The sequence below is a fragment of the Salmo salar genome, chromosome ssa17 (assembly GCF_905237065.1).
Source record: "Salmo salar chromosome ssa17, Ssal_v3.1, whole genome shotgun sequence".
NCBI lineage: Eukaryota > Metazoa > Chordata > Actinopteri > Salmoniformes > Salmonidae > Salmo > Salmo salar.
The window spans coordinates 21053988-21067500 of NC_059458.1; the positions used below are offsets into that span (position 1 = coordinate 21053988).

The window sequence follows — 13513 nt, forward strand, 5'->3', positions numbered from 1 at the left end:
TTCTCATCTTCTCTCCTCTTCTCTTCTTTTCTATTCTCTCCTCTTCTCTCCTCTCCTCTTCTCTCCTCTTCTCTTCTTTTCTCTTCTCTCCTCTTCTCTCCTCTTCTTTTCTATTCTCTCCTCTTCTCTCCTCTCCTCTTCTCTTCTTTTCTATTCTCTCCTCTTCTCTCCTCTTCTCTCCTCTTCTTTTCTATTCTCTCCTCTCCTCTTCTTTTCTATTCTCTCCTCTTCTCTCCTCTTCTCTTCTCTTCTTTTCTATTCTCTCCACTTCTCTCCTCTTCTTTTCTATTCTCTCCTCTTCTCTCCTCTCCTCTTCTCTCCTCTTCTCTTCTTTTCTCTTCTCTCCTCTTCTCTCCTCTTCTTTTCTATTCTCTCCTCTTCTCTCCTCTCCTCTTCTCTTCTTTTCTATTCTCTCCTCTTCTCTCCGCTTCTTTTCTATTCTCTCCTCTTCTCTCCTCTTCTTTTCTCTTCTCTTCTTTTCTATTCTCTCCTCTCCTCTTCTTTTCTATTATCTCCTCTCCTCTTCTCTCCTCGCTTTTCTTTCGAAGCAACACAATGGAGTATTTAGGTCGATGGATGTGCAACTACTTTATACCCAGGAGAATTCGCCCATCGCCTTTTTTCACCGGGAGATCTCTCCCACTGTTGGTCTTCCTCCATGGCTTCGTCTTCCATCCCGACCCGTGCCTCTCCCACCCCCAGCCATGTCACATCCTGGCTCGGATCGGACACACGGTTCGTCTCGGTGCTCTGCTTCCCACCGGACAACCAGCCAGGGTACAGAACGCTCTGAACAGAGCCTTGACCAGCCTGAAGCACCGGGCTGGAGAAGGCAACCCGCCTCTTCTGCCCTACAACCTCACCCTGGAGGTAACAGGTTAATTCATTCATTCATTAGTTCATTCATGAAAGAGGTAATGTCTCTGCAATGCTCTCATCCATCCATAATTAATTCATTCAATTGGCAACTAGCCATTCAGTCAGTTAGATTGCGTTTGAAATGTCACCCTATTCCCTACACTTGTATGGAATAGGGTGCTTGTAGGGAATAGGGTGTAATGTCAGACACTCTCTCCCTTCCCTGTCTGGAGGTGGTGTCTCGGGCCCCGTCTGGTGGCGACCCTGTCTCCCTGTCCAGGTGTGTGTGTCAGGAGCTGGTTGTGCGAGGGGTGACAGGTGTCCTGGCCTTCCCTCGTTCACCAGAGGAACTCATCCACATCGACTTCCTGTCCTCCTTCCTGGAAATACCTTTTATATCACTACTGGAGGACCTAGAACCACTCAGAGTTAAGGTAGGACCTACAACCACTCAGAGGTAAGACCTAGAACCACTCAGAGTTAAGGTAGGACCTAGAACCACTCAGAGTTAAGGTAGGACCTAGAACCACTCAGAGTTAAGGTAGGACCTAGAACCACTCAGAGGTAAGACCTAGAACCACTCAGAGCTAAGGTAAGACTTAGAACCACTCAGAGCCAATGTAGGACCTAGAACCACTCAGAGTTAAGGTAGGATCTCGAACCACTCAGAGTTAAGGTAGGATCTAGAACCGCTCACAGTTAAGGTAGGATCTAGAACTGCTCACAGTTAAGGTAGGATATAGAACTACTCAGAGTTAAGGTAGGGTCTAGAACCGCTCAGAGCCAATGTAGGACCTAGAACCACTCAGAGCTAAGATGGGACCTAGAACCATTCAGAGCTAAGGTATAGGAACCTTTTACTGGAGGACCTAGAACCACTAAGAGTGATTAGTTTCATATCTTTACAGACAGAGTGATTCGTTTCATGTCTTTACAGACGGAGTGATTAGTTTCATATCTTTACAGACGGAGTGATTCGTTTCATGTCTTTACAGACGGAGTGATTCGTTTCATGTCTTTACAGACGGAGTGATTCGTTTCATATCTTTACAGACGGAGTGATTCGTTTCATGTCTTTACAGACGGAGTGATTAGTTTCATGTCTTTACAGACGGAGTGATTCGTTTCATATCTTTACAGACGGAGTGATTCGTTTCATGTCTTTACAGACGGAGTGATTCGTTTCATGTCTTTACAGATGGAGTGATTCATTTCATATCTTTACAGACAGAGTGATTCGTTTCATATCTTTACAGATGCAGTGATTCATTTCATACCTTTACAGATGGAGTGATTCGTTTCATATCTTTACAGACGGAGTGATTAGTTCCGTATCTTTACAGATGGAGTGATTAGTTCCGTATCTTTACAGACGGAGTGATTAGTTCCGTATCTTTACAGATGGAGGGATTAGTTCCGTATCTTTACAGACGGAGTGATTAGTTCCATATCTTTACAGATGGAGTGATTAGTTCCGTATCTTTACAGACGGAGTGATTAGTTCCGTATCTTTACAGATGGAGGGATTAGTTCCGTATCTTTACAGATGGAGGGATTAGTTCCGTATCTTTACAGACGGAGTGATTAGTTCCGTATCTTTACAGACGGAGTGATTAGTTCTGTATTTTTACAGATGGAGTGATTCATTTCATATCTTTACAGATGGAGTGATTAGTGTCATATCTTTACAGACGGAGCAGTTGTGTGTGTGTTAGTATTCCTAGTGGCAGCCTAAGCTGTGTGCCAGTCAGTCACTCCCGTCTCAGACGTATCCTCCTCTCTACGGCTGAGCAGCCAACTGCAACACACACACACACAGTCTCAGGACTCAAGAGAAAGACTGTGGTGGGAAGAAAGAGAGAGAGCCAGTCAGAGAGATAGAGAGAAGGAGGAGTGTGAGGAAGGGAGAGGGGGGTAGAGAGATAAAGAGAGAGGGGGAGAGGAGGGAGGACTAGACTGAATAGAGTGTAATCTGTCATGCTATGGGAAAAGTGAACCATTCAGAACTGAACTCTAGTACTGGCCACAGAAGAGGGAGGAGAGGAAGAGAGGGAGGAGATGGGGAGGAGGGGAAGAGAGAGGGAGGATATGAGGAGGAGGGGAAGAGAGAGGGAGGAGATGAGGAGGAGGGGACGAGAGGGAGGAGATGAGGAGGAGGGGACGAGAGAGGGAGGAGAGGAGGAGGAGGGGACGAGAGAGGGAGGAGAGGAGGAGGAGGGGAAGAGAGAGGGAGGAGAGGAGGAGGGGAAGAGAGAGGGAGGAGATGAGGAGGAGGGGACGAGAGGGAGGAGATGAGGAGGAGGGGACGAGAGAGGGAGGAGAGGAGGAGGAGGGGAAGAGAGAGGGAGGAGAGGAGGAGGGGAAGAGAGAGGGAGGAGATGAGGAGGAGGGGACGAGAGGGAGGAGATGAGGAGGAGGGGAAGAGAGAGGGAGGAGAGGAGGAGGGGAACAGAGAGGGAGGAGATGAGGAGGAGGGGATGAGAGAGGGAGGAGAGGAGGAGGGGAACAGAGAGGGAGGAGATGAGGAGGAGGGGACGAGAGAGGGAGGAGAGGAGGAGGGGAACAGAGAGGGAGGAGATGAGGAGGAGGGGAACAGAGGGAGGAGATGAGGAGGAGGGGACGAGAGGGAGGAGATGAGGAGGGGAACAGAGAGGGAGGAGATGAGGAGGAGGGGAACAGAGGGAGGAGATGAGGAGGAGGGGACGAGAGGGAGGAGATGAGGAGGAGGGGAACAGAGGGAGGAGATGAGGAGGAGGGGACGAGAGGGAGGAGATGAGGAGGAGGGGACGAGAGAGGGAGGAGAGGAGAGGAGGAGGGGAACAGAGAGGGAGGAGCAGTGGAGGAGCGGAACAGAGAGGGAGGCAGTAGCAAGCTAACGGATACATGGGGAGGGGTGGTTCTATTAAGACTGTCTGTCTGTCTGTCTGTCTGTCTGTCTGTCTGTCTGTCTGTCTGTCTGTCTGTCTGTCTGTCTGTCTGTCTGTCTGTCTGTCTGTCTGTCTGTATTTGTGTGTGTGCGTGTGAATGTACAGACCTACACACCCAGAAGTGTGTGACTTGGCAGATGAGAGTGATAATTCCTCCTAATGTACTTTAGATAATTAGAATGATAGAATGACCTGAACAAATAAATCACACTGATGGAGGAGAGGATGTAGGGAGGAGTGGAGAGGATGGAAGAAGAGGGAAGATGAGGGGAGAAGATGTGGAAGAGAAAGAAAATGGAGAGAAAAACTGGAAAGGATGAAGGAGGGGAGGGGAGAGGAGAGGAGAGGAGGAAAGTGGAGAGTACAGAGAAGCGAGGTGAGAGTAGGAAAGTGGAGAGGAAGAAGGAAAGGAGAGTATAAGAGGAACGTGGAGAGGATGGAGGAGAGGAAAGTGGAGTGGATGGGGAGAGCAGAGGAGAGGAGAAGAGGATGAAGGAGAGGAGAGGAGGGGATAGGAGGAAAGTGGTGAGGATGGAGGAGAGGGGGAGAGGAGAGAAGAAGAGAAAAGAGGATGAGGATGGAGGAGAGGAGGGGAGAGGCGAGGAGAAGAGAAGAGGAAAGTGGATTGGATGGAGGAGAGGAGAAGAGGAAAGTGGAGAGGATGGAGGAGAGGGGGAGAGGAGAGAAGAAGAGAAAAGAGGATGAGGATGGAAGAGAGGAGAGGAGGGGAGAGGCGAGGAGAAGAGGAAAGTGGAGTGGATGGAGGAGAGGAGAAGAGGAAAGTGGAGATGATGGAGGAGAGGGGGAGAGGAGAGAAGAAGAGAAAAGAGGATGAGGATGGAGGAGAGGAGGGGAGAGGCGAGGAGAAGAGGAAAGTGGAGAGGATGGAGGAGGGGAGAGGAGAGGATGGAGGAGAGGAGAGGATGGAGAGAAGGAGATAAAAAGTGCTTCTTTCATCATCAGCATCATTCCAGGTGCTTTGGCTAGTCTATAAACAGCCATGACTGTGTCCCAAAAAAAGTGCACTATAGGGAATAGGGTGCTATTTGGGACGCAACCTGTAAGCATAGAGAATGATAGAGGCCTCTAGAAGCTAAAAGGCTGTGTTACATTAGGTAGCGCCATTGAGGACTTGCACCATTTTAATGTAGTGGGTGGGACTTCCAACTTCATTGGCTGGTCCCTCCTGGTGACCCTGTTGGAGTCATGTCTAACCGAGACATCAGGATCAGCCAATCGTGAAGAAAAAAATGTACTATCTTCAAAATGGAGATAGCCTGAATAGCGCTGCCCATGCTGTCACAGATGCTATAATGGCACAGATACAAAGATGAGTCGTCTATCTATCTCTATGTCTGTAACGAAGGTTTGGAGTTGTTCTTGGTCAGGTCACATGCTGTTGTTATGATTAGATGTCACTGTTTGTTGAGAACTAACTCTCCTCCATGGTGATCTGTCCATCCAGCACTCTTTAATTTCCTCTCATTCTTCCCTCCCTCACAGGAGAAATAGAAGACTAGAACATTAAAAAGCTAATTTAGTCTCTCTGAATGTAATCACATTTAATCCTCAAACCCTGATTATGAATGAATGGAGGTACTGTTGCCACACAACCTCACACACTCACACACAACCTCACACACACACGCACACACACACAACCTCACACACACACACACACACACACACACACACACACACACACACACACACACACACACACACACACACACAAATAAACAATGTCATAGACCTATCTTAATCAACAATGTCATAGACCTATCTTAATCAACAATTTCATAGACCTATCTTAATCAACAATGTCATAGACCAATCTTAATCAACAATGTCATAGACCAATCTTAATCAACAATGTCATGGACCTATCTTAATCAACAATGTCATAGACCTATCTTAATCAACAATGTCATAGTGCTATCTTAATCAACAATGTCATGGACCTATCTTAATCAACAATGTCATAGACCAATCTTAATCAACAATGTCATGGACCTATCTTAATCAACAATGTCATAGACCTATCTTAATCAACAATGTCATAGACCAATCTTAATCAACAATGTCATAGACCAATCTTAATCAACAATGTCATAGTGCTATCTTAATCAACAATGTCATAGACCAATCTTAATCAACAATGTCATAGACCAATCTTAATCAACAATGTCATAGTGCTATCTTAATAAACAATATCCTAGCCCTGTCTAAATACATATACATATATATATATAGGAATGAATTGTGTAGGAAGGATAGATAAGAGACCTATACAACATCAAAAACAACATAAACAACAATAGGTAAATAAATAGTCTGGGCGCTTCATTCATTAGTTAGAGTGCTGCATTGAGGGATGGGTGAGCTCTTATAGCGTACATAGGGTTTATATACTGCAGTAGACTATATGGACCGGCACGTGCACAGATAGGAGTCTACCTGTGCCAAGCACATGCCCCTTTGCCCTCCCACTCAGCAAGTTCCCTTTTAGGTGGTGGTATAGAGATATATATATATATATATATATATATATATATATATATATATATATATATATATATATATATATATATATATTTGTCGTTGTTGTTCTAATCTCACTGCCCGCAATTCCTTGTGATGTCGTCAAGTTCACCACCCCCCACCCCTTCCATTGGTTGCGCCTGTATTTCTGCGCTGTGCGGAGCTCGAGCACTCTGGGGTTGCGACTGTTTCCTTGTCTGCCCGGTACGGTGATTGACACACCCGGTATCCAAACATACATGGCTTGAGATGCTGTCGCTGGTCGAGTGTGTAGCTCGTGACCTAGTTTAAATATCAACAGTAATGCCACACCATAACATTTCATTATAATACTTGTTACATCATCATCAATATTCAGTCTGATTGGCTGATACGAGCAGCAGAGAGAGACAGAAAGACGTAGAGAGGAGAGGCTGCATCAATGACCCTCCGACCCAGCTCCGCCCCTTCCTCAGTCGGGAGTTTCACATGTGTGCCAGGGCAGCAGCAACACTGGTAGTCTACACTAGATAACCACCATGTACTAATACAGTATATCTACACAAGCCAATAGCCAGCCAGCTAGACCCCCTCTTTTCCCCATGTCAATCACCTCTTTAGGAGGTATTGTAACTAGTTTGTTTAAAATGTGTTGTTGCAGAAAAAAATAGGTCTATGCTCAAAAATCGAATTATGAAAGTGGATTTTTTTTTAAGTGGGGGGCCCTGCCCCCTGAAAGGTCTGTGCACGGCTCTGTATATGGGGTATTGATGAGTGGATAGTGTCTATGTCCACGAGATAAAAGCTTGTTTCAGTGCTGACTGAGGCTTTATTCACATCTGATCTGGTGTTTATAGGAGAGAGGGGAGACAGATGGAGAGAGAGAGTGAGAGAGAGGGAGGAGAGAGAGTAGAGGGGGAGGACGGAGGGAAGTTGTGTGAGTCATGGTGTTCCAGATGTTCTCTCAGATTGTCCTTCACAACCAGCCAACTGCTTAACTCTTGGAGATCCACAGGGGAGTTACTATATGCATGCACACAAACACACACACACACACACACACACACACACACACACACACACACACACACACACACACACACACACACACACACACACACACACACACACACAGTCTGTCTATGATGTATTGGTACTGTAATGTTTTATGCAAAACACATTCTCTATGACATCAGAGAATCTATTTAGGCATTGTATTGTTGTTGCTTTAAATCTTTCTGAGTATTGATGCTTTAAATCTCTCCGGGTATTGTTACTTGAAATTTCTCTGAGTATTGTTACTTTACATCTCTCTGAGTATTGATGCTTTAAATCTGCCAGAGTATTGTCACATTACATCTGTCGGAGTAGTGTTACTTTACATCTCTCCGAGTATTGATTATTTAAATCTCTCAGAGTATTGTTAAGTATTGCTACTTTACATCTCTCTGAGTATTGATGCTTTATATCTGCCAGAGTATTGTCACATTACATCTGTCGGAGTATTGTCACTTTACATCTCTCTGAGTATTGATTCTTTAAATCTCTCAGAGTATTGTTACTTTAAATCTGCCAGAGTATTTCTGCATTATATCTGTCAGAGTATTATTACTTTATGTCTATCAGAGTACTGTTGCTATACGTCTATCAGCGTAGTGTTGCTATACGTCTATCAGAGTAGTGTTGCTATTCGTCTATCAGAGTAGTGTTGCTATACGTCTATCAGAGTAGTGTTGCTATTCGTCTATCAGAGTAGTGTTGCTGTACGTCTATCAGAGTAGTGTTGCTGTACGTCTATCAAAGTAGTGTTGCTATTCATCTATCAGAGTAGTGTTACTGTACGTCTATCAGAGTAGTGTTACTGTACGTCTATCAGAGTAGTGTTACTATACGTCTATCAGAGTAGTGTTGCTATTCGTCTATCAGAGTATTGTTACTGTATGTCTATCAGAGTAGTGTTGCTGTACGTCTATCAGAGTAGTGTTGCTATACGTCTATCAGAGTAGTGTTGCTATTCGTCTATCAGAGTAGTGTTACTGTGCGTCTATCAGAGTAGTGTTGCTATTCGTCTATCAGAGTAGTGTTACTATACGTCTATCAGAGTAGTGTTACTATACGTCTATCAGAGTAGTGTTACTGTACGTCTATCAGAGTAGTGTTGCTATACGTCTATCAGAGTAGTGTTGCTATTCGTCTATCAGAGTAGTGTTGCTATTCGTCTATCAGAGTAGTGTTACTGTACGTCTATCAGAGTAGTGTTGCTATTCGTCTATCAGAGTAGTGTTGCTATACGTCTATCAGAGTAGTGTTGCTATTTGTCTATCAGAGTAGTGTTACTATTCGTCTATCAGAGTAGTGTTGCTATTCGTCTATCAGAGTAGTGTTGCTGTACGTCTATCAGAGTAGTGTTGCTATTCGTCTATCAGAGTAGTGTTACTGTACGTCTATCAGAGTAGTGTTACTATACGTCTATCAGAGTAGTGTTACTGTATGTCTATCAGAGTAGTGTTGCTGTACGTCTATCAGAGTAGTGTTGCTATTCGTCTATCAGAGTAGTGTTGCTATTCGTCTATCAGAGTAGTGTTACTATACGTCTATCAGAGTAGTGTTACTGTACGTCTATCAGAGTAGTGTTACTATACGTCTATCAGAGTAGTGTTACTGTACGTCTATCAGAGTAGTGTTGCTATTCGTCTATCAGAGTAGTGTTACTGTACGTCTATCAGAGTAGTGTTACTATACGTCTATCAGAGTAGTGTTACTATACGTCTATCAGAGTAGTGTTACTGTACGTCTATCAGAGTAGTGCTGCTATTCGTCTATCAGAGTAGTGTTGCTATTCGTCTATCAGAGTAGTGTTACTATACGTCTATCAGAGTAGTGTTGCTATTCGTCTATCAGAGTAGTGTTGCTGTACGTCTATCAGAGTAGTGTTGCTATTCGTCTATCAGAGTAGTGTTACTGTACGTCTATCAGAGTAGTGTTACTATTCGTCTATCAGAGTAGTGTTACTATTCGTCTATCAGAGTAGTGTTGCTATTCGTCTATCAGAGTAGTGTTACTATACGTCTATCAGAGTAGTGTTACTATACGTCTATCAGAGTAGTGTTGCTATACGTCTATCAGAGTAGTGTTGCTATTCGTCTATCAGAGTAGTGTTGCTATTCGTCTATCAGAGTAGTGTTGCTATTCGTCTATCAGAGTAGTGTTAATGTACGTCTATCAGAGTAGTGTTGCTATTCGTCTATCAGAGTAGTGTTACTGTGCGTCTATCAGAGTAGTGTTACTATTCGTCTATCAGAGTAGTGTTACTATACGTCTATCAGAGTAGTGTTACTGTACGTCTATCAGAGTAGTGTTGCTATACGTCTATCAGAGTAGTGTTACTATACGTCTATCAGAGTAGTGTTGCTATTCGTCTATCAGAGTAGTGTTACTATACGTCTATCAGAGTAGTGTTACTATTCATCTATCAGAGTAGTGTTGCTATTCGTCTATCAGAGTAGTGTTGCTATTCGTCTATCAGAGTAGTGTTGCTATTCATCTATCAGAGTAGTGTTACTATTCGTCTATCAGAGTAGTGTTACTGTGCGTCTATCAGAGTAGTGTTACTGTACGTCTATCAGAGTAGTGTTACTATACGTCTATCAGAGTAGTGTTACTATACGTCTATCAGAGTAGTGTTGCTATTCGTCTATCAGAGTAGTGTTACTGTACGTCTATCAGAGTAGTGTTACTGTATGTCTATCAGAGTAGTGTTACTGTACGTCTATCAGAGTAGTGTTACTGTATGTCTATCAGAGTAGTGTTACTATACGTCTATCAGAGTAGTGTTACTATTCGTCTATCAGAGTAGTGTTGCTATTCGTCTATCAGAGTAGTGTTGCTATTCGTCTATCAGAGTAGTGTTGCTATTCGTCTATCAGAGTAGTGTTGCTATTCGTCTATCAGAGTAGTGTTACTGTACGTCTATCAGAGTAGTGTTACTATTCGTCTATCAGAGTAGTGTTGCTATTCGTCTATCAGAGTAGTGTTGCTATTCGTCTATCAGAGTAGTGTTGCTATACGTCTATCAGAGTAGTGTTACTGTATGTCTATCAGAGTAGTGTTGCTATTCGTCTATCAGAGTAGTGTTACTGTACGTCTATCAGAGTAGTGTTACTGTACGTCTATCAGAGTAGTGTTACTATTCGTCTATCAGAGTAGTGTTACTATACGTCTATCATTGTATTGTTGCTTTGTGTCTATCAGAGTATTGTTGCTTTACGTATTTCATGGTATTGTTGCTTTACGTATTTCATGGTATTGTTGCTTTACGTATTTCATGGTATTGTTGCTTTACGTATTTCATGGTATTGTTGCTTTACGTATTTCATGGTATTGTTGCTTTACGTATTTCATGGTATTGTTGCTTTACGTATTTCATGGTATTGTTGCTTTACGTATTTCATGGTATTGTTGCTTTACGTATTTCATGGTATTGTTGCTTTACGTATTTCATGGTATTGTTGCTTTACGTATTTCATGGTATTGTTGCTTTACGTATTTCATGGTATTGTTGCTTTACGTATTTCATGGTATTGTTGCTTTACGTATTTCATGGTATTGTTGCTTTACGTATTTCATGGTATTGTTGCTTTACGTATTTCATGGTATTGTTGCTTTACGTATTTCATGGTATTGTTGCTTTACGTATTTCATGGTATTGTTGCTTTACGTATTTCATGGTATTGTTGCTTTACGTATTTCATGTTATTGTTGCTTTACGTATTTCATGGTATTGTTGCTTTACGTATTTCATGGTATTGTTGCTTTACGTATTTCATGTTATTGTTGCTTTACGTATTTCATGGTATTGTTGCTTTACGTATTTCATGGTATTGTTGCTTTACGTATTTCATGGTATTGTTGCTTTACGTATTTCATGGTATTGTTGCTTTACGTATTTCATGGTATTGTTGCTTTACGTATTTCATGGTATTGTTGCTTTACGTATTTCATGGTATTGTTGCTTTAGACCTGAATGTAAACTAACTGGCGGACAGACAACAGCAGCATTGCTGAGTGCTCAGATTGATCACAGTCCATAATATGATTAAATAGAGAAAGAGACAGCCAACACACACACACAGTATCTAGACAAAAGAGAGTGTATATTTGCATAAGTGGGTATTAGAGGCCCATGGACAGAGGAGCTAGATAGGAGAGATACAGTAAGACTTAGCTGTCTCTCCCTCTCTCTCTCTCCCTCTTTCTCTCGATCTCTCTCCCTGTCTCTCTCTCTCTTTCTCTCTCTTTCTCTCTTCCTCCCCCTTTCTCTCTCTATGCCTCTCTATCTATCTCTCTCTCTCTTTCTCTCCCTCTCTCTCTCCCTCTATCTTTCTCTCTCCCTCCCCCCCTCTCTCTCTCTCTCTCTCTATCCCTGTCTCTCTCTCGCTCTCTCCCTCTCTTTCCTCCCCCTTTCTCTCTCTCTCTTTTTCTCTCTCTCTCTCTCTCTCGCTCTCTCTCTCACTCTCTCTGTCTTTGTCGGTAAGTGTCCCTGGTCTGTACGTTCATAACTTATGTCTTATCTCCTGTTTCTAACTCTCTGAATAAACTTTTATTAATTATCACTATCTTATCCTCTGAGAGTAGCTTTGGCAGTGTTTGTGTACGTGCTCGCCTGCTTACGTGTCTGGGAACTGTATGTGTGAGTGAGTGACTATATGTGTGTGTGTGTGTGTGTGTGTGTGTGTGTGTGTGTGTGTGTGTGTGTGTGTGTGTGTGTGTGTGTGTGTGTGTGTGTGTGTGTGTGTGTGTGTGTGTGTGTGTGTGTGTGTGTGTGTGTGTGTGTGTGTGTGTGTGTGTGTGTGTGTGTGTGTGTGTGTGTGTGTGTGTGTGTGTGTGTGTGTGTGTGTGTGTGCGTATCTGACAGTTTGGGACGGAACTACTGTTTTTGCAGGAGACTTGGAGGAGAGAGGGAGGGATAGAGAGAGGGGGAGATGGTAGAGGGAGGGAGGAATCGGCAGTGACTGTTCCAACAATCATCTCTCATTTTTATGGTTCAACCAAGTATCCTCGAAGCAGAAACATTTAAATCACTTTGATACGTGAAGCACTAAAAAAACATATCCAGGTCTCAAATGACTAAGAATTACAAAGAATAGGGAACAATTTGAGACATTACCATTCTAAATGAATTCCATTATCATTTAATGCACTATGGAAGTTAGTCAAATGATATCGTCATATCCACAGTCTCTCCTGTCAGAAAGCTGGGAGTTCTATTGTATAACCTTGCCTGAGACCTAGAAAGTCGACTGTCGCTTCTGCTCTGGAGGCTTGCTGTGCTACGGTCCTAGTGAGTGTGTGGAGACAGGGTTATAAAGGTGTGTAATTCCATCTGTCAGACTGTGTTACACTGGCTGACTCTCTGACTGTGTGTGTGTGTGTGTGTGTGTGTGTGTGTGTGTGTGTGTGTGTGTGTGTGTGTGTGTGTGTGTGTGTGTGTGTGTGTGTGTGTGTGTGTGTGTGTGTGTGTGTGTGTGCCTACTTATGTTTTAGGGAAACTGCAATAATCAACTAACTAACAGAGAAAACAGAGTTGTCAGCACTGTGTGAACTTCCTAGTATAGAGCTGACTATTTCACTGTGTCCACTCTGCGTTCAACAGCCTACAGGGAAAACACATGGACCAATTTATGATAACCGACTGTCTGATTCTCTCCTGGCTGACAAACTGAAACCAGTGACTAGATTATATCCACCTGCTAGTTGGACTAACAACATTCACAGTCAGAATGGAATGTCAGAAGTTGTGTTCTGTGAATGTCATTCTGTCTGTTATTCTCTCTGTCTGTGTGTCGTTCTGTCACTCTCTCTCTCCCTCTTTCTCTCGATCTCTCTCTCTCTGTCTCTCTCTCTCTGTCTCTCTCTCTCTCTCTACCACTCTCTCTACCGCTCTCCCTCAAAATCAAATCTCTCTCTCTCTCTCTCTCTCTCTCTCTCTCTCTCTCTGTCTCTCTCTCTACCACTCTCTCTCTACCGCTCTCCCTCCAAATCATATCTCTCTCTGAAGTGTGTTCAAATCTGATATTCCCAAATGTTACTCTACATTTGAGAACCATATGCACTTCACTTGAGAATCATTTATGCCATTCACACAGACATAATACCCCCCCCCCCCCCGCACACACACACACATACACACATGCATGCAAGCACACCTG

At 43.4% G+C, this 13513-nt stretch overlaps 1 protein-coding gene across 1 annotated transcript in view; it reads left to right on the plus strand.

Moving 5' to 3' along the window:
• Positions 1–421: 421 nt before the first annotated feature.
• The window catches only part of LOC106575491 (glutamate receptor ionotropic, NMDA 3B), a 29016-nt gene continuing 15924 nt past the window's right edge, over positions 422–13513 (plus strand). The window contains exons 1-2 of the mRNA XM_045700385.1: positions 422–870; positions 1092–1292. Of these exons, the coding sequence (XP_045556341.1) occupies positions 556–870; positions 1092–1292 (516 nt within the window). The 5' untranslated portion in view covers positions 422–555. The remainder of the gene's footprint in view (positions 871–1091; positions 1293–13513) is intronic.